This window comes from Strigops habroptila, chromosome 9, assembly GCF_004027225.2.
Source record: "Strigops habroptila isolate Jane chromosome 9, bStrHab1.2.pri, whole genome shotgun sequence".
Lineage (NCBI taxonomy): Eukaryota > Metazoa > Chordata > Aves > Psittaciformes > Psittacidae > Strigops > Strigops habroptila.
Window position 1 is genome coordinate 43,198,057 of NC_044285.2, and position 19,521 is coordinate 43,217,577.

The window sequence follows — 19,521 nt, forward strand, 5'->3', positions numbered from 1 at the left end:
CCATCCATCCATCCATCATCCCTCCATCCACCCCTCGCCCCGCCCCGCCCCGCGCTCACAGACCCCGCCCCCTCCGTAGCCCCACCCCTTTCCCCCTTAACCCCGCCCACTCCCCGCCCACCCGCCCCTCCCCTCCTCTCCTCTCGTTGCCCCGCCCGGGGCGCATGCGCAGCGCCTGCCCGCCCGCCATGTTGGCGCGGTGTGTGACGCGCGGAGCCGGGGGGCGGTGCCGGGCGCGGGGCCGCGCTCGGGGCTGTGGGGACGCTGGGGAGCGGGGCCCGCGGCCCGCAGGTGAGAGCGGCGCGGGGGGCACCGCGGCCGTGCCGCTGCCAGCGGGGTGTCCCGCGGGGCCGGGCGGGCACGGGGAGCGCGCCGGTCCGGGTGAGCTCGCTGCCGTGGAGCGCCCGGTTAGTGAGGGAGGGAAGGGGGGTGAGCCGAGCCGCGCCGAGCCGAGCCGCGCCGCCGGGGAGGGGGCTGAGCGCGGGCAGGGCCGCGGGTCCCGGCGTGCTCCGGAGCGGGCTTTGTGCCGCGGGAGAAGCGGCTCCAGCTCCCCTCTTCCAGGCATTGTCCCGGAGCGCTGTAGCCGCGTTTGTCCTGCCCCCGTCCGCTGCCCGTGGTCATTGTTCCGCGGTCGCTGTTTGGCCGGTCGAGGTCTGGAGTTTTGGGGCTTAGTTCCGAGATGCAGCCATTCGGAATAGGGACGTATCTGCAGGGTGTCGTTAACTCGGTGGTGTCCTCGCCTCCCTGTTCGCATCAGGTTTAGGCCAGGCTGTGTTTTACTCGGGACTTGCTGCTCAGGACTTTGCGCCTGGGAGAAGTGCGGTGTGAAGGCGGGAGCACCGGGAGCCGAGGCTCGGGTCCTGGCCGCCCTTCGGGAGGTGCGGGAGCACATCGCTTCCAGAGCTGTCTGGCAAAGGGCTCTTTAGCTCGGGTGTTCTGAGTGTTAATGAAACTGGTGCTGGCTTGGCCCTGCTCTGAAGTCTGCGTTAGAAATGTCTCTCCTTTAACTATGGCTCATACATTTGAATAGAACGCCACGGAGCTTACTCTTTCCTCAGTGAGCTACAGACAGAGATAATGCTAATGAAGAACCTTCAGGGCACTCTCCCCACTTCTCTGCTTCCATGCAAAGCCTGTTCTGCAGTCGCCTTTAATACCAGAACACACTGCAGAGAGGTGATAGTGAAAAACTGACAGAAGTGTGGGTAGTAGCTCGGGTGAAGTGCCGCCCTGAATGCACCTCCGTGATCCCTGTGATGCTGGCTTCGTGCTTCTGAACACTTCCCATCCGAAGTTCAAACCCATCGCAGTGAGCTCCCAGCACGAATCAGCACACTGCTCTGCTCCAAAGCAGCGAGAGTTCGAGTGAGCCGTGGCTTGGCACCAGGGCTCGGATGTGAATTCAAATGGCTTTGCCCCAGTCAGTGTTTAGTTATTTATTATCATTTGAAAAAGCTTCTTCTGCCCTTCTGTGAAAGATTCACTGAACTGAAAGTCACCTGCGGCTGTAGCTCACCTGTACCTGCTTTATAGCAGTGATAGTGGCTCGGGGACTTGTGTGCTTTGTGGTATCACTGGCACATGTTCTGGTGGTGCCAGGAGTGAAGCAGATCAGTGAACCTGCCCAGCCAGAAAACAGGGTCACGCGCAGGCTCCCCGACCCAGTGTGTGCCCACAATGAGAGCAGAGGGAGATGGTGGGCACTGGGATCATCTCAAGCAGCCTGTGAGGATTTGGCTCGCTCAAAGCAGGGCTGAAGCAGGGAAGGGAGCGTGTTCAGCTGATACCGCTGCAGAGACAGCGTGTGAGGTTGGTGATGGATCCTTCAGTGAGCTCTAAGGGTGCTCGGAGGGGAAGTGAGATGAAGCTGCCGCAAACAGGGCTCTCGTGCTGGCACGTGAGCTGCTGAGAAGCACATGGGGTTGAGCATACAAAGTGAAGCCTCGCTTCCCCCTGGAATTCTAGTAACCCCAAATGTGTGGGTTTTCTTTCTTTTGCTTTGCAAGAAGCTGAGAAAAATGTTGGAGCCCCTTAAAATAACCCCAAAGTCAACAAAGCGGTTGGGTGTATCTCAGTATAACACGGTACTTGTCTGTTTCCTTGGCAGTGGTGATGAAGCCCGGGATGTCTGGATCTAAAGGCATCACCTCTGCTGTCTGAATTCAAAGTTCCAATGATGTTACCTCGAGGGCTGTGTGTTCATAGTGTGGTCCAGCTATTAGGAAGGGTTAATTAGTCCACACTACAAAGAAACGTGTTGGTTGAGACTCAATGAATGTGCAATGTGCACTGCAGGGAGAGTTTCTGTGAGCTCTACTGTACCACCTCCACAAGCACCACAAGCAAAGCTGTCAAAAATGTTCTGCTTTTGCATGGTTGTCTCATTGCTGAGGTAGCTGTGATGTGTAATACCTGCTTTTGTGTCTTTACTCTTTTAGTTGATCTGTCTCTGCTGGCAAAACTTACTGAGGAACTGCACTGGGGCAAAAAATGACCGAGAGTGAAGCGTTTTACTGCAACCTTCCGGTGCCTAAAGGGGCTACAGGAACCCTGGAGAGGGGCTTTGGACAAGGGCCTGTAGGGACAGGCCAAGGGGAATGGCTTTAACCTGCCAGAGGGGAGGTTGAGATGAGCTCTGAGGCAGAAGCTCTTCCCTGTGAGGGTGCTGAGGCGCTGGCACAGACTTTTCCCAGAGAAGCTGTGGCTGCCCCATCCCTGGCAGTGTTCAAGGCCAGGTTGGACACAGGGGCTTGGAGCAACCTGCTCTAGTGGAAGGTGTCCCTGCCCGTGGCAGGGGGTTGGAGCTGGGTGAGCTTTAAGGTCCCTTCCAACCCAAACCAGGCTGGGATTTAAGAGCTGTCAGCCTCAGAGTACTCACTGTTTGGCTGTTTCACTACCAATAGTAAAATACTTTTCTAGTGGCTCTTAATAGCTTGTGCAAGTTGACTTTGGTGGCCCGGGGCTGGGTTCACAGGGATGGATGCCTTTATCACAGATCTGGTGCAGTGTGTGTGGATGCCAGTGTGAGTGGGAGGTAAAAGCATTACTGTATGGGGCAACATGCGTTCTGCTTTCCTTTCCAGGTTCTCTGCCCTCGGGATTTTGTATTCCCACAGCTGTCTTGCGTTGTCAGAGCACTGGAGGGAAACATTTTTATGTCTTTAACTCTTTGTGATGCAAAAGGTTTCATAAAATTGGGAAATTAGAGCTTTATGGATAAATCAAAAACATTAGTGTGGAGGAAACTTCTCTTAGTGTATTTGCTCTCCTGAAGCAAAATGTCTTGGAAAAACTAGGAAGCAATGAAGCCGTGTTGGGTTGTAGTCTCTGGAAGACAAGGCGTGCATTCAGAGGGCATTCAGGATGACTGAGGAACTTGCTGGTTTCAGGTGAAAGACCCATAGTGCGGATAGCCTGAGTCCTGTGTGTGCAGGATGTGAGGAGGAAACCGAGCTGTAAGTGCTCTGAGATGTAGGGAATTGCAGTGTGAGTTGGCACTGGTGACAGGAGTGTTTCAGAAGGGGGTTTCTTGAAGATACCTTTTGGCTGCTGAGGTGGGAAGGGATTTGTTGGAACCCAAGAGGAGCTTGCAAGTGTAAGTCTGACTCCTTTAATCAGCCTGTGTGTTTCAGAATACTAACAGTAAGGAAATTCAAAAGATTTCCCATGTCCTACAATGAATTTGATGTCTTGCATGTGTGTTTCGAGCAGCTCTTTTGGAGTGAATCAGGTGTACTCATCTTTAGAAGAGAGCACGAGCCACTGGTGCGTGTTCTCAATGGTTTTGCTTTCAACTTGCTGTGGGGAATCAGTCATTTTGTTTCCTTTGTGGGAACAGTGCTTCCTTGTAAATACTAATGGCTCTGGTCATATGATTTCTTGAGGCTTTTGTTCTATCCTCGTCTTTGTGACTGATGCAGCTGCTTGGTGGCGTGTTATACTTGTGAAATGGGAGAGATGTTTGGCAATGCCAACACTGTTCTGCTTAGTTTCTTTCATATGAAGTATCTGCTGGTACAGGTGAAAGTAGAAATGAAAATAGATTGCGAACAGGAGTTTTGCTTTCAAAGAAGTTCTTGGAGCTTTTGCCCCAAAGTGTAGTTGCTGAAATTTGGGGGAAAACTTAAATCCTTTTGCCATTTCAATCTTCAAGAGCATCAGCATTACCCAGTGCCCTGTGCTGACTGGACCTGTCAGGTCATGCATTGTGCTGTTCCTTTCCCTGGGCCCCTGCTCTGAGGGTGCCCAGCCAGTGATGCACATGGAATCCCAGCCTGGTTTGTTTTGGAAGGGACCTTAAAGCTCATCCAGTTCCAACCCCTGCCACGGGCAGGGACACCTTCCACTAGAGCAGGTTGCTCCAAGCCCCTGTGTCCAACCTGGCCTTGAACACTGCCAGGGATGGGGCAGCCACAGCTTCTCTGGGAAAAGTCTGTGCCAGCGCCTCAGCACCCTCACAGGGAAGAGCTTCTGCCTAAGAGCTCATCTCAGTCTCCCCTCTGGCAGGTTAAAGCCATTCCCCTTGTCCTGTCCCTACAGGCCCTTGTCCAAAGCCCCTCTCCAGGTTTCCTGGAGCCCCTTTAGGCACTGGAGCTGCTCTAAGGTGTCCCCTTCAGGAGCCTTCTCTTCTCCAGGCTGCCCCAGCCCAGCTCTCTCAGCCTGGCTCCAGAGCAGAGCTGCTCCAGCCCTCGCAGCAGCTCCACGGCCTCCTCTGGCCTCGCTCCAGCAGCTCCACGTCCCTCTTGTGCTGTTGCCCCAGAGCTGGATCAGGACTGCAGGGGGGGTCTCCCCAGAGTGTAGCAGAGGGGCAGGATCCCCTCCCTGACCTGCTGCTCATGCTCTGGGGGTGCAACCCAGCACATGGGGGGGTTCTGGGCTCAAGCACACACAGTCCCACCTCTCCAGCCTGTCCAGGTCCCTCTGGATCCCATCCCTAAACCGTGGATGTTTTGCGCATGTGGCTGGGCCCAGCAATGGAACCGGCTGTCAGCAGCAGGACTATTTACCCACCGTGTCAGACACCTTCAGCTCCTCCTGCCCGCCGGTTGTGTACCCGCTTGTCCTGCCTCTCGGGACTCTGCTTGCCTGGAGGTGGGAGGCATAAGCTGCTTTAGGACGGAGGTCCTGCCTAAGCTGTTCCACCTTGTGAGAGGAAAACCAGTCGGCGCTAAGCACGTGGGAATGTGTTGTGGAGGTCTCATGGTTAAAGCAGGGAGGGGATGGTTTGAGTGCCTGTCCTGGCTCCGAGGACTTTAACTGCTTTAACAGGTATTGCAGTGCTCGACATCTCCATGTGTTCTGAATGTAAATTTCCATCTTTGCAGGGAAGCGAGGAAGAACTTTGTTCCTTTATTCTTGGTGAGGAAAATAGATGGAAAGGGGCAGATTTAACAATCTGTATCGTTCAGAAATTGCAGACCAGGTTTTAGCAACACGGCACATGAGAACTGTGATATGTTGTGAACCAACTTGGTTACACCTGCATCTGGTCCTGTGCAAACTGTTATGAGGAAGGTGAGGGTCCATGTCCTGGAAAGAATAAATCAGAATTTGAGGTGTATGAGTGGTGGTGATTAAATATTAGAGACTCCTGTAGGTTGAAGAAGGTATAAACACGTGAGTTTTGACCCAGTTCCTGCTTCCTTCCTGCTTTTGGGATCTCCATGCGAGTGGTCTGTGCTAGTTTCAAGTTGAATCTGTTCCACGTGCATTTCATTTACCATCGTGGGAACTTTGATTCTTTTGAATACTGACCTTATCTGATAATGCTAATGTGAAATACCCAGCAGTGTGTTAAGATGATGATCTGAAATACCCAGCAGGTTGTTACTGGACTGGCACAAACCCCGGCTCTCTGAAGCTCTATTTCTGTTACACATTGTTGTAGCACATTTTCTGTGTGTTCAAATAATTCTGTAAGAAATAAATGCAAAGCATTTCTTTTAAATTTGAAACTTCTTCATAACCTGGTGTGGATTGAAAATGAAGCAGAAGATTCCTACTTGGAGGGCAGAATCTGATGGCAGAGGCTCTGGAGGTGGTTCGGTGCTGCAGGTACCTCCTGTGGTGCATCTCTGGGTGGTCCTGCCTGGTCCCTGATCTCCTGCTGAGCTCCCTTGGCAGAGCTGCTGTGGTTGCAGGGTGATTTCTTTCATGCTCTTATCTCATGGGAAACTAACCCACTCAGTAACGTTCGGATCAGGCTGCGAACTCGCCCCATGGCTACACCTTGGCTGTTGCTCGCACAGGTAGAAGCAGGAATGCTGTGGCTGGAGGTGAGTGGAGGGAAAGCAGGACTGCTTCTCCCAGCAGGCCGAGGATGGGACTCTAGTGAGAGGACAAGGGATGATGGATTTAAACTTAAACAGAGGAGATTGAGATGAGCTCTTAGGCAGAAGTTCTTCCCTATGAGGCGCTGGCACAGACTTTTCCCAGAGAAGCTGTGGCTGCCCCATCCCTGGCAGTGTTCAAGGCCAGGTTGGACACAGGGGCTTGGAGCAACCTGCTCTAGTGGAAGGTGTCCCTGCCCGTGGCAGGGGGTTGGAATTGGATGAGCTTTAAGTTCCTTTCCAACCCAACTCAAACTATGATTCTATGATGCATTGAACGCAGTGCAGCAGGACCAGGGCAGGCTCCCAGGTTTCCAGATGCCTTTAGAGATGCTCCTGTTCTCCAGCTGGCTTTTCACTTGTGCAGAAGCCGAATGATCCATGTAAATTCGTGCTTTCAGTAATATCTTTGCATGAAAGCACGACTTATGCACTACAGGAAGGTGGGGGCAAAGCTTTTTGTCTCAGCTCTGGGGGAGTCGAAACGTTGTGGATGCTGCCTGGCTCTTGAAGGAAGCTGTGCAGGAGGAATGGGTTGCTCTGCTGCCTTGCCTACTTTTGGCTGCTCAGTGCCTGACTTGAGTAGCTTCAGTGTTAGGGAACAGGCATGGTTCTGGGCAAGTCCATGGCTGCCCACAGGTTTGGAATAGAGCAGAGGAAGTGAGTAGCACATCTGTTATTTAAAGCCACGAGTGACACTGAAATCCTACAGACCTTGGCATCTATTCTTTAGCTATATGTTTTTTTAGAAGCTGATTATCCACCGTGGTGCCAGAGTTGTAGAAGACTCGTATTAATAGCTTATCCCCCTCCCTGATCATCTTTCTGCTCACTGCATGTGAGTAACGTTTGAAGTAGTAGCAACTAGAAGTTAAAAAATACATACGTGGTTGTATTGCTGCCTCTTAACAGCCATATTTTATTGCCTGTTTATGTGGGAGGCTTTTAACAGGAACAGAATGTAACCAGTTTTGTTCTCTTTCATGCTGAATTTGTAATTTAGCAGTGATGTTATATCTAGAAATTAAAGCGGGGCTCTTGTGTTTGCTGTTCTAAGCTGCTTGTTATACAGTGGAATGAAAATATTGCCATCAGGGTATGTGCCCTATGAGATATTTTATATAAATTAAAGACTTTGCAAACTCACACATTCAAACTGGAAATTAGAAATTAAACACTTGAGCTGCAAAAGAGTCAAAGGGTACATCTATATAATGCAGCAATATTGAATCTGGATTTACTCAGTTGCTGTACACTGCTCCCTCAGTGGCTCTGCACCTCAGAGACCTGGCACCACATTTGCCCCCTGAGTCTGACAACTTTGCCCTTAATGCCTGAACAGGGACTTTAGAGGGGAGCAGTAATGAGAGAACCATGTTATCAGCTACCCTGGTGTCGGTGGAGGTGGCATTAACTCCACCAGTTACCTTGGTGGTGGTATCGTGTGCTGACAGAGCCTGCTCCTGCCTCTGCAAGTCGGCTAATCCTTTTCCGGACTGGCTTAGGGGCTTATCTTTATGGAAGGTTGACTCTGTGGAGGAGTTTGCTGTGAGGCTCTAAATGGACCCTGGAGATAGAGACCCTGAGGTTTTGTTTTCCTTAAGTTTCATTTTTGTCCTTAATCCTCTTGCTGATCTGTGCACCTGATGGCATTTAAGAGCCACAGTCATGGACTGAGACCTTGGTGTGATGCTGCTTCACATGCATAGAAGAAGAGGCTAGTTTCTGTTCCTAAATCTCATTACACTGCTGCAGCCTTTCTTCCACGTTTTGTTGCTCTGGGGTTTGTGGGTGGGGTGGGTGCAGTAATAAAACCCAGCTCAGTAAGCACATAGTCTGACTCCAGCCTGTGGTGGTGGCATTTTTCTCTTGCAGAACTTGTAGCCTTAGGGCAACGTGATGGATTTCACCAGCATCTCTTGCCTTCCTACAGGGCAGAGGCTTGCACGCAGTGTGACCATAGGTGCTCATGTCGCTGTCCCAGCACGAGGAGCTCTGAGTGAGGCCTCCTCTGAGAGCTGGCTGAAGTGACTGCCCTGGAAAGGGCTGAGCAGATGTAGGCAAGACTTGTCCTCCTCTTAGAATTCATTCCTTGGGTGATGACAGTCATTGTGCCAACAGCCCTTGTTTCTTTCGGGATGCTGGCAGGGGCTTCTTGTCTGGTTCTGCTGTTGGCCGTCCTTCCTGGTGTGTAGAAGGAGGAAATGTTTCAGTAGGGGGGCTGTAAACTTTGCCTCAAGCAGCTTAGAGAGTTATGTGAGCTCTTCTGCAGAATGCCAACCCAAATAAGCTGGAGTGGTTTAAACAGCCTAAAGAATCATTCTTTGTATCAGTTGATCCTGTGTAACTAGGTTAGAAAGTCCTTGGGAGCAGGTCTGCTGCTAGCCTTGTGCCATGGAGCAGGGACAAGTAGCTGGGGGTGCTGAGCTCTCCATGGCACAGATATTCCTAGAGGAGGAGATCCAAACCCAGGGCAGAGGGTCACAGGCTAAAAGGCTGCTCAAAAGCAGAAATGTGGCTTCTGTGATGATGGGGGAAGTCAGAGCATCCCAGTTCATGATCCTCCTAGGGAATGAGTGTATTTCCTGGTTAGGCTGTAGTGAGCTGCTGGCGAGGAGTGAAAGAAGAAGTGGTTAGATATAGGCTTGGTTTATGGGGATGGCAGTTGTGCTCTCTTCCAGCAGTGCTGGCGGGTGCTGTGGGACATGCTGTGGGTTGCTGGGGAGGTGTCCTGTCTTCCCCACAGAGAAGTCTGTGCTGTGGTTATCACCAGCTCCCATTATTAGTTCAGATTGTTTATTCATTAGGAAAATTAACAGTAGGAGGGGGTTTGGCTGGGAAGCGTGAATGTGCTGGAGCAGAGGTTGCATGGCAACACTTCACAGTTCCGAACGGGGAGTCAGGGATAAATAATGGTGGAAAAAGAAATGGGGGGAGGAAAAAAGAGTGGGCTGGAGGAAAAAACGCTGTCTTTGTGTTGAGTTCAGTGTGTCAGGGCCATCCCAGATGTGTGGAACAAGCCTGACATTGTGCGAGGTTTCCATCACCCAGAGCCGCTCACAAGCCCTCCAGTGTGGTGCTGTGTGCGTCACTGAGCAGCCTGCCCGGCACTGCGGGGAGGCAGGTTCTGGAGAGTGCCCTGCCAGGGGATGGGGGGAAGCCTGGGTCCTCCTCCTGGCTTTAGAGGGCTTCTTGCCATCCCTAACAACTTACCTCTCTGGTTTGCTTTGCCACAATGATCTGAGTAAGAGGGTTCCTGATGAACTGTGTGTGTCATTCCTGACCCCTTGATATTTGAATTCTGGAACATGGGCCTTTCTGATGGCTCCATGCATAGATGTGCATGTGTAAACAGCCAAATAATCTGACACATTTCAAGGAGGAGCATAAAAGGAAGAAAACTTCATGAAATAGGCTGCAATAGCCTCACAAATCTTAAGGTAACTCCTTTTGGTTTTGGTTCAGAAGCTTGAACGTCCCATAGTGCTTTTTATCTGTTACTGTTGGTTAACCTGTGGTTTCCTGTGTGATGTTGTTGTTACTGTTGTTTTATTGTTTGGCAAGGGCTTGACATTGAGAAAATGGTTTGTTCATTGGGTTATTCCAGCAGTGACCCTCGTTTGCTGGTGCTGCCTGAATGGGAGCAGGTGGATTGCTTCAACTGTAGAATCGTAGAATCAACCAGGTTGGAAAAGACCTTTAAGCTCATCCAGTCCAACCGCTCCCCAGCACTGCCAAGGCCACCACTAACCCGTGGCGCTGAGGCCTCGGCTACGCGGGGTGTGAACACTTGCAGGGACGGCGACTCCAGCCCTGCCCTGGGCAGCCTGTTCCAATGCCTGAGCACCCTCTGGGGAAGGAATTGTTCCTCAGCTCCATCTAAACCTCCCCTGGGGCAGCTTGAGGCCATTTCCTCTTGTCCCATCCCTTGTTCCTTGGGAGAAGAGACTGACCCCACCTCACTACAACCTCCTTTTGGGTAGTTGTGGAGTGCGATAGGGTCCCCCCTGAGCCTTCTCTTCTCCAGGCTAAACAACTTCCTTCTTTTCAGAGCGGAAGTGCAGAGGAAGCAGAAGCAGTGGTGTTATCACCAGTGTTTCCTCACTCTGCTTTACGTTAGAACGGTTGAACGCCTGACAGCCATGGCAGGTAACAGTGCTGTTACTCGCTCCCTGCGTGTTGGGGTAACTGCCTGCTTTTTCCCTTGTCCATGGGACATGCTGTCTTCCTGGCGTTAAAAAGCAAGGCAGTGTCTCCTCCCAGATCCTGCAGCTCGGTGCCGTTCCAAGCCCGTTGTGCCTGGTGCTCTTCCGCAAGCTCAGCCGATGGCTTCCAGCCATCCAAAAGCTTGGCTTCATCATGATGAAGATGTTACTTCTGTTAGGACTTGTGTCCCTCCTGTGACTCGTGTGCATTTGGTGACTTACATGAAATGGTGGCTTTACTTGGGAGATACACAGAGTGAGTAGCCTGAAAGCAGAACTGAGCTCTGAGTTTCTGTTGCACTACTGTTAAAACTGATTTTTATTCGAAGCTGTGGTCTTGCAGAATTGGGTCTGAAACACTCTGTATACATGGAAAAGAGCAGGGTGCCACAGATCTGCAGCGAGTTATGTGAACTTTCCCTCCAGGCAAGAAGTGGGGCTATCCAATTTTCCACTCACAGCGGAGATGGAGCTCAAAGAGCTGCAGAAGCCAATAGTTAACTCTGTGGGAGATGCTGTACCCTGCAGTTCTTTACAATAACATCTACAGTGAATAACAGTGTGCAAATGTGTGTGACAATGTTTTTTCTTTTCCCAAACCTTGTTCTAGATGTCAAAATTAACCTGGACCACTTGGGAATGGCGAAACATAGCCCTGGGATCCTGCCATGAACAGTAAGAAAGTTGAGATGCTTTGTGTATGCAAATAATAATGTTTTCTAATGGCTAAACCCTGGTGAAACTGTTCGGGTTCCATGAACATAACTAGGCAGCACGTTGTGCAGCTGAATGTGGATGTGATCCCAGCTTTCCATGCAGGAAAGAGGCAGCGCATCAGTGCAGGGGTGGCTCAGGAGGGAGCGCTCTTTGGGAAACAATATTGGGAAGGCTTTGGAGGAGGGAAGGCTGCTCTGATGCAGTGTTGTCCTACTCTGGCTGCTCCTGGATCAGCGGCTGTTTGGTAGCAATCCTGACTGAGTAGGTCTTTGTCTGACCTTTCGTATCTGACTTCTTTCTATGAAACTTCGCATTCAATAGATGTTGATTAAATGGTTCATGTACCCAAGAAAGCAGCCACCTTTAGCAATATTCTCAAGTGTTGATCAAAATACTCTGATATTTTTGTCTTGTTGGTAGCCTGAAACTTTCTAATTTGAAGGATACATAAATATTTCTGTATGTGCATGCTCTGTATTCTTTATATAGCCCTTTGCAGATGTTGCAGGAGGCATCTTTACATCAATTGATGCATTGAAAATTATTCTGATGAATTTTCCCTGTACAAAATAGATGACTTAAGAGAGACTGTGTGGGTGAGTAGTGTGCTGGTAAAGTGCAAATGTTCAGCGGATGCTGTTAATGCTATTTGTCAGCCTTGGCTAGGACAGAAATGAGGCGGCTTTTGTATTGTTAAATATCATGATTTGGAAATAGGCAATTGGAAATGGCCAGCTCTTGGGAACTCTTGTATCTACACAGCAGTTGAAGTGCTTAACATGCAAATGGTCAGATGAAAAAGATTGCATTTTCTTTTGTAGAGCTCTTTGACCGTGTCGTGTTGAATTCCTCCATGGGAGCAGTGTTTCACCCCGGGCTGCCTGACCGACTTGCAGTGTCCATGGCTTGAAAATCTCAGCCCTCTCCTTTGATGAAATACTGTAATTGTTAAATTGCTGGGGAGCAAATTGTGTAGCCTTAGGTCAGTTGTTAGAACAATTGATAAAGACCCAGGAAGCTGTTCAGTTCTTTGTACACACTAGTGTATGGAACACAGGGAGATCCTGTAAGGCTGATTGCTTTCAGCTTCTTGAGAAGCTTGTCCAGCTTAGCTAATAAGGTAAATACATGTATTTGTAGATTATTGAGTGGCTTTGAAATCTTACCAGGATGCAGCTAAAGCTTCAGTTGACTTTTCCTGAGCCCAGATAGACTGAGCCAACAATTCAGACTCTGCTGCTTGGAGGTTAAACATTCATTCCTTTAAAAATGTCCTGTTTAGCAACCTTCACCCTTTGAAAGGTAAGGAGGGAACTTGGCTGCTCACAGGTTTGCTCTGACAAAACCTCCTGATTCTTGTGGAGTCAAGAACAAACGTAACATCAGAGAATAATCGTGCATGTGCAGTGCGGTTAAGAGGGATTTTAAGGATGGAAATGATTCTTGGTGCAAGTTGTGACATCCAGAATGATCTTGGGTTTTTGTTTCTTGCCAGTCAGTTATCTAAAAGTTGTGTAGCTTTTGGCTTCTCTTTTGAGGTGGTTATTGGAGCCAAAGGAGCTGGGCTGTTGTTGTACTGGTGTTCAAGGTCCTCGTGTTTGGGAGGTTCTTAATGTCCATTTCTAGGACAAGTAGCATTAGAAATCCAAATCTCATCTTGGCTCTTAATCCTGTAGTGTTAGAACATGTCCACATGCTACTAAGTAGTAAGCTAAATCACCAACATGTGAAATCCATCTTACCCAGCTCTCATGTCATTGTAAGGCAGGGAGCAGTGTGTGCGGTGCTGGGCTCTGGATAGCCTCATGACCTGGTGTTTCTGCATTATCAGTTCAGTGGCTGTGTCTTCTTAAGGTATGCTCAAAATAGCTGTTAGAAAGCAAAGGAGAAGTGATACCTTTTAAGTTGATCTGCAGCCTGGTGTTCCCTGAGCTTCCACCTTCACCCACTAACAGCACTCCAGAGCTAATAACTTGCTGACAGTGATGGGTGTTTGGAATCATGCTGACTAACCTGATCCAGAAGCATTTTTCCCAGGCCTCTATTTGCATATGGAGATCTCTTTTTTTTTCAAGGAAGTGGTTCAGATGAAGCCTGCAGGTAAAGGATATGGCTGATGGAAGTAACAGCAGATGGGAAGGCTCAGAGTTTAGTGGAGAGTGGTTCCAAGGTGCCTTGTCACATGGATGCTTGAATGGTAGCTTAAGGAAATACCATGGATTTAGTTTCTCAGTGAAGTGGTGATGCTCTGGTGTGTGATATAGGAGAGGGGCACCAGAAGGTTTTACAGCAGAAAATGGGAAAGTGGGCTTTAATGTTGTGAGCTGCTTTGCTGTTATCGTTAGGTAGTGTATGCTGGCTACCCAAAAGTCACTTCTTAACACTGGAAGGTTTCAGTTTACTGATGAGCATGTTATTTTATTAGGAAGCTTCACAGGATTTCACCTCCTGCTGTGATCACTTGTTTTCAGGCTTTTCATTAACCCCTCCAGAGCAGTGTTTAGTCGATGCCTCTAAATCTGTGGCATATACTCCCCAGGAGCAATCCATGTAGGCTACGAGTTGTAACTCTGTACTGTCAGGGCTCTTGAGAGATCACGATTAAAAACCTTTATCTGGTCATAACCACAGAGACAGAAGCCAACAATTGCCTTTGATAGAGGAGTGGCATGGAGGATGCTTGTGTTATAGTCTGGACATGGACAGGCTGGAGAGGAGGGACCGTGTGAACCTCATGGAGTTCAACAAAGCCAAGTGCCAGGTCCTGCAGCAGGTCAGGGCAATCCTCAGCACAGATGCAGGCTGGGAGAGACTGGATGGAGCCATCCTGAGGAGAAGGACTTGGGGTGTTGGGTGAGAAGAAGCTCCCCATGACCCAACTTCAGCGTGCCTCCTCCTGTCCCCCTCTTCTTTGCTCTAGGTTGGGATTGCTGTGTGTGGAGCTGCTCTTTGTTCTTCCCCTGAGGCTGGGTTTTGCTGTACCGTCACTGTGGAAGCTCCCAATGTTGAGAGCATCATCTAGGGGCACCCAGTATGGCACAACCTTTCCCTGCTGCCTGTGGTCCCTTTCAAACTGCAGGTGTTTTCCTTGGTGTGATGTATAAGCAGTGTAATAATGCTTTGCTTTTCCCCAGGGAAGTATTTCCTCTGTGAGTGAAATACTATACTGAGGAGCTTGTGTTTTATACATAAAGTATTACTGAAGACTCCTAAGCTTGTATGAACACGCTGAAGCATTTTTATTGTGTTCCTAAAATAGGTTGAGTAATTTTTATTGAACATATTTTGGAAGTACATTAACAAAGGCCATGGTGTAATTGCAGTTCGCGAGCAGGGGAGCATTGCTTTTTCACAGGGGAAACTTCTTCACTTAATACAGTCACTACATCTCCATTAGGATAAGATCTGTTCTGCTACCTGGAGTTGTATTTCCACAGTTTATTGACTTCCTTTATGACACTGAGCTTTTCACAGTGCAGTACCTTGGTTGACTGAAGCAAAGCGGTAGCTTCAACTGGATCTTCTGCAGTCTAAGGCATGGGGTTTGGTTTGTGTGTTTGTGGACTTGATGTTTATTGAAAATGTTTAAATATATACTTCTAGTTTGAGGGTGGAGAATAGTAATGGTTTTACTTGTTAATTATTGATTATCAGGTGATACTTGATATATGTTAATGCTGTTCTTGTGCAATACAACTCTGCCTGTTATAAAAGCCTTGAGGCCATGCTAACATCCAGAAACACGTCCAAAGTTCATGCTGGCGACCGTATACATCAGGCTATTCTACACCCTACTTGTAAGATAAAAATGCCTTCTTAGGCATATACTTCTCTGTATTTAGAGACAGATTATCCTAGAATAATAGAGTGGTTTGGGTTGGAAGGGACCCTAAAGCTCATCCAGTCCCAGCCCCCTGCCCCGGGCAGGGACACCTTCCACTAGAGCAGGTTGCTCCAAGCCCCTGTGTCCAACCTGGCCTTGAACACTGCCAGGGATGGGGCAGCCACAGCTTCTCTGGGAAAAGTCTGTGCCAGTGTCATAACAGCAGCAGCAACACCACAAACCAGGGACCTGAGGAACCTGCAGAGCAGTGAGAAATTCATCTCCCAGCTCCTGGCAGAAGGAGGCAGGTCAGTGCTGGTGATCAGATGTGTCGTGTCTGTGGATGTGGTGAGTAGCTGTACAGTTGTAAGGGGACATGTGAATGTCTCCTATCTGGGTGCTGGACATGTAGAATCAGTGGGGAGGATGTTAAAGGTGAAAGTTAACTACAGCTTTTCAGAGGATGAGAAGTTTGATGTCTACCATGGAACTTGAACTCTCTGGATTTCAGTGGTAATGAGACCTGGTAAATATTCCTCATGCACTTGCTGAATTTTGTACTTTATTGGAAGAAGATCCATCCGTTGCCAGTTGTAGAACTTGTGTGTATCAGCTTGTTCATCCTGTCCTATGTGTTTTTGTAATCTTTGGTCTCCTGTGGGCAGGAGAAAGCAAACATACCTGTAGCATTTCTCATGGTTTTGTACTGCAGCCCGGCCACGTGGCTCCAGAGAGGCCGTTCCTTTGCCCCACCAGCAGTGGGTTTTAAACCAATGCCCCAAATCTTAAAAGAAGACATGTTCAGCTTTCACCCTGCAGTGTATCTGGCTCAGCTTTCTCTCCCAAGCAGAGTAATGTGAGCAGGTAACATAAGCTGTTCTGCTAAGACCTCATCCCGGAGCAACCTTCAGGGGAGGGAGGACATACACAGATAGAAGGGATTTCAGTGTATCAGCTTTTGTTTTGAAACTAGGCAGCAGGATTAAAGTTGTTAGAGGTAGTCCTGACTGTATGTGAATAGTTTGGCCTCTCTGATGTGTTCAGCAGTCTCTGGAAGAAGGTGAAACTGATGTATTTGGGAATTCAGGTCTGGTTTCCTTGGGTACAGCACAAATTACTGTGAGCTACTAACACTTAGTGATAGGATGAGGGGGAACAGCATTAACCTGCCAGAGGGGAGACTGAGATGAGCTCTGAGGCAGAAGCTCTTCCCTGTGAGGGTGCTGAGGCGCTGGCACAGACTTTTCCCAGAGAAGCTGTGGCTGCCCCATCCCTGGCAGTGTTCAAGGCCAGGTTGGACACAGGGGCTTGGAGCAACCTGCTCTAGTGGAAGGTGTCCCTGCCCGTGGCAGGGGGTTGGAACTGGATGAGCTTTGAGGTCCCTTCAGCACAAACCAGGCTGGGGTTCTGTGGTTTTATGTCTTGCAACACTTGCTGTTAATGATGTAACATTTCAATTCGATGACAACTTTCTCACTGTCCCATCAAGTGGAAGTACGAGTTCACAAACTGGGATATAGTCTGTAGTCGTTTGTTTTGGTTAATGGCTGTGGGATATCACACTCTTGAGGCACAAAAAAATGGAACAAGGCGTTTTTTTATCAACTCCATTAGATCTTAAAACTGGAACTCATTAACATTTTGGTCTCTTCTGCACAAATGAACGTGGTTACATCTTGCACATAAATAATGAGCTGCGAAGGTGGCTCGAATGAGTCGGAGCTTCCATTTCAGGGAACTGTCCATGGGATAGGCAGGCTCAGGAACAACTGGGTTAAACCAGGAGATTATTTGAAAAATCTAGGGCATGTGCTTCCTGTTCCCTTGATTGCTTTTCATAACTCAGCCTTGATCCTGCGGCGGGAGCAGTGGGATACATGCAAAGAAGCAGTTTCCTTTCTTTTGTGCTCCTTTATCTCTGTCATTTTACTGGCCAAAGTGAAGAGGGGGAAAAGCCGTGTTGTGTGTGAATGCTTAGAATGGATCTTGGTTCCTTTTGTGAGGATCCGTAGGGGCTGAGAGGCAGAGGCTGTGTCGGGCTGGCTGTGACTCTGCCTCAGTTCTTTTCTGTTTGACCGCAGGTGCATGAGGAGCAGAGGAGGTATTTCCACGTACCAGAGATGATGTGGAGAGACACTTTGTGAGTATCCGATGGGGGCTTTCGAAAAAGCCCAAAATGCCTATGTGGGAATGACCATTCTTTTCTCCCCTAACTCAGAATAACTGTGCAATTTGCCCAACAGTTTCATTTGTGTCTAGAAAGCTGTGAATACGAAGTCCTTTATTTCGACAGTCAGCTTTGTCTGTGGTTTCCAGGAAGAGCTGGAAGGCAGAGCACTAGAATGTGGCTGGTTTCAGAACTGATAAACCGTGATGCTGAACTTGGCTGGAGTGATCCGTCCTCCAGAGGCTTTTGCTGTTGACTGCTCAATGTGTTCTAGACACAGTAAACCCCCTGACACTGGGTACATGGGGAACCTGTACTAGGGTTAACTTGCTACTTACAGAAGCTCCTCTGTCAAGCTTACAGGTCCTGCCTGTTCTGCGTAGCAGGTTATTGTCACTTTCTTGTCCTTGTTTAATTTTGATTGGAAGTCTGATACATTTGCTCTAAAAGAGATGGAAATAACACTCAGTAGCAGCTTTCCTGAAAGCTTTCGATTCCTGTCTGCTGGAACACAAAGTTATTCTGGGAGCACGCACTAAAACTGCACTCCCAAAATACTGCAGGAAAGGAAGAACCTCTATGGCGGAACATAACTGTAGCTAAAGAAGTACTTAAAGGATTTACTTCTGTGGAAACAAGGTCATTTTTATGATCACAATTAGGTGATGCAATGTGTTACTTGTCAGATGGACTCCACAAATAGGCTGGTTCTAGTGCTGCAGCCTCATCATCAGCCAGCTCTTTCCTCTGGGGCAGTTAGTCCCAGTGCCCAGAGCAGGAACAGTTGGGAATTAAAGCAGTCTGTTATTTTAGGATTTTCCATGGTAGTCTTCATGCTTATTTCGTTTTTTAAGTATAATACAAGTAATACAGTCTCAAGTGCTTCCTTTTAAACCATAAGCTTTGATACTCTGGAGCTACTGCTTTGTTCTAGTAATTATCCAGGAGAATGGTGCCTTTGTGGACAGCTTTTCAAAGTGCTTTTCTTGGCACTCAAGAGCTCGAGTTAAAGAACTGCTGTTACCTCAGGCTCCTCCACTTCTGATTTGAGTTTGCATTTGTAGTATTAATCCTACACCATGAAAATTATGGGGTTTTTAATTGAAAAATAGACTTTTTTATAATAGACTACTAATTGCTCAGTTAATAATTGCTTAAACTCCTAGGTAGGAACCAGTTTGGGTTTTTAACATGGAATTTGCCTTTTTTGTGACCTAGATCTAAGGAGAAGGGGTTTAAGTGGTTTTTAGGCTTCCCTCATCCTGGATCCCTTTGCATAGAGATTTGGTTTTGTGATTTAGTAAGTACTTAAAAAAAATGTCCATAATGATGAATTTCCTCATTCTGGGATGAGGTTCTGCATGTGCAAATAGGGGCTGGTAGTTTGTCTTCCTTTCAGTCAAGAGACAAATCTGCTTCCAGACAATATTGGCTTGTACTCATCTTTCCCTTGGCTCCCTCCGGGCTCTGCTTGCCAGTTCAGGAAGGCTGTGGGAGGATTTCTTCCTAGCTGTGTCCTGGCCAGGTGCTGGGTTCTTTATGAAGCAGCAGGAGAAATCCTTGTGCTGATCCAGCTGACTTACCCAGGAGACAGTGTCCATTTGATTTACTCTGACCTGGAGATCACTCTCTGGTGGCCAAAGCACAGGAAGACTTTGCCACCTTTGGCTGAGTAACAGTGATAATAGGGAATATTATTTAATAATGTAACTTCTAGGAATAAGGATTCATATTTGTAATAAAATTATGTTCTGTGGTGCCTTTTGTGAGTAACCAGAGCAGTGCATTAGTTGATTCCTTGGTCATGGCAAACGTTGTTCTCCTTGGTTTCAGGTTCTGGTCAGGGCTCAAGCAGAGTCCCTGCATGAACTCGTGGGCAGAGCTTCCTTCTGCAGCTCCTCGAACTGCTCAGGTCTGCCCCTGAGACAGGCCTGTTTTGGCAGTAAGTCAAGTTGGACTTGCTCAGGGGTCTGCTGCTTCCTTCATGGATGACACTGTTCTTAAAAGCGTTTGTGTTTGAATTCTCCAAACTCAGCAGCAGAGATGTCTGCAGTTAGCAGCGAGGGGACCAAAGGCTTCGTTTGTTTCAGATGCTTTTGTTTCAACTTCCTAAGCTGCTTCCTTAGGACAAAAGAGCTTTTTCATAGCCAAAAAAAAGGTTCTTCAAACTCTTGCTGTAGCTTTCTAGAGGGTACAAGTGGGGAGGGAGTAAGTAGAAGTTGTGTGGCCTGATCTGTGCAGGCTTGCAGAAGTTTGATGTACTTTAGACAGCTACAGTGT

The 19,521-nt window shown here is 48.4% G+C and overlaps 1 protein-coding gene across 4 annotated transcripts in view; it reads left to right on the forward strand.

Moving 5' to 3' along the window:
* Window positions 1-219: 219 nt before the first annotated feature.
* Window positions 220-19,521, forward strand: part of KLHL13 (kelch like family member 13) — a 66,336-nt gene continuing 47,034 nt past the window's right edge. Inside the window, exons 1-3 of one of the 4 annotated variants that reach the window (XM_030498724.1) lie at window positions 220-291; window positions 11,145-11,209; window positions 17,156-17,214. In XM_030498724.1, the coding sequence (XP_030354584.1) occupies window positions 17,195-17,214 (20 nt within the window). In that variant the 5' untranslated portion in view covers window positions 220-291; window positions 11,145-11,209; window positions 17,156-17,194. Of the gene's footprint in view, window positions 292-11,142; window positions 11,210-11,740; window positions 11,848-17,155; window positions 17,215-19,521 lie in introns of those variants that run through there. The other 3 variants (XM_030498717.1, XM_030498723.1, XM_030498721.1) reach the window with 3 other exon arrangements.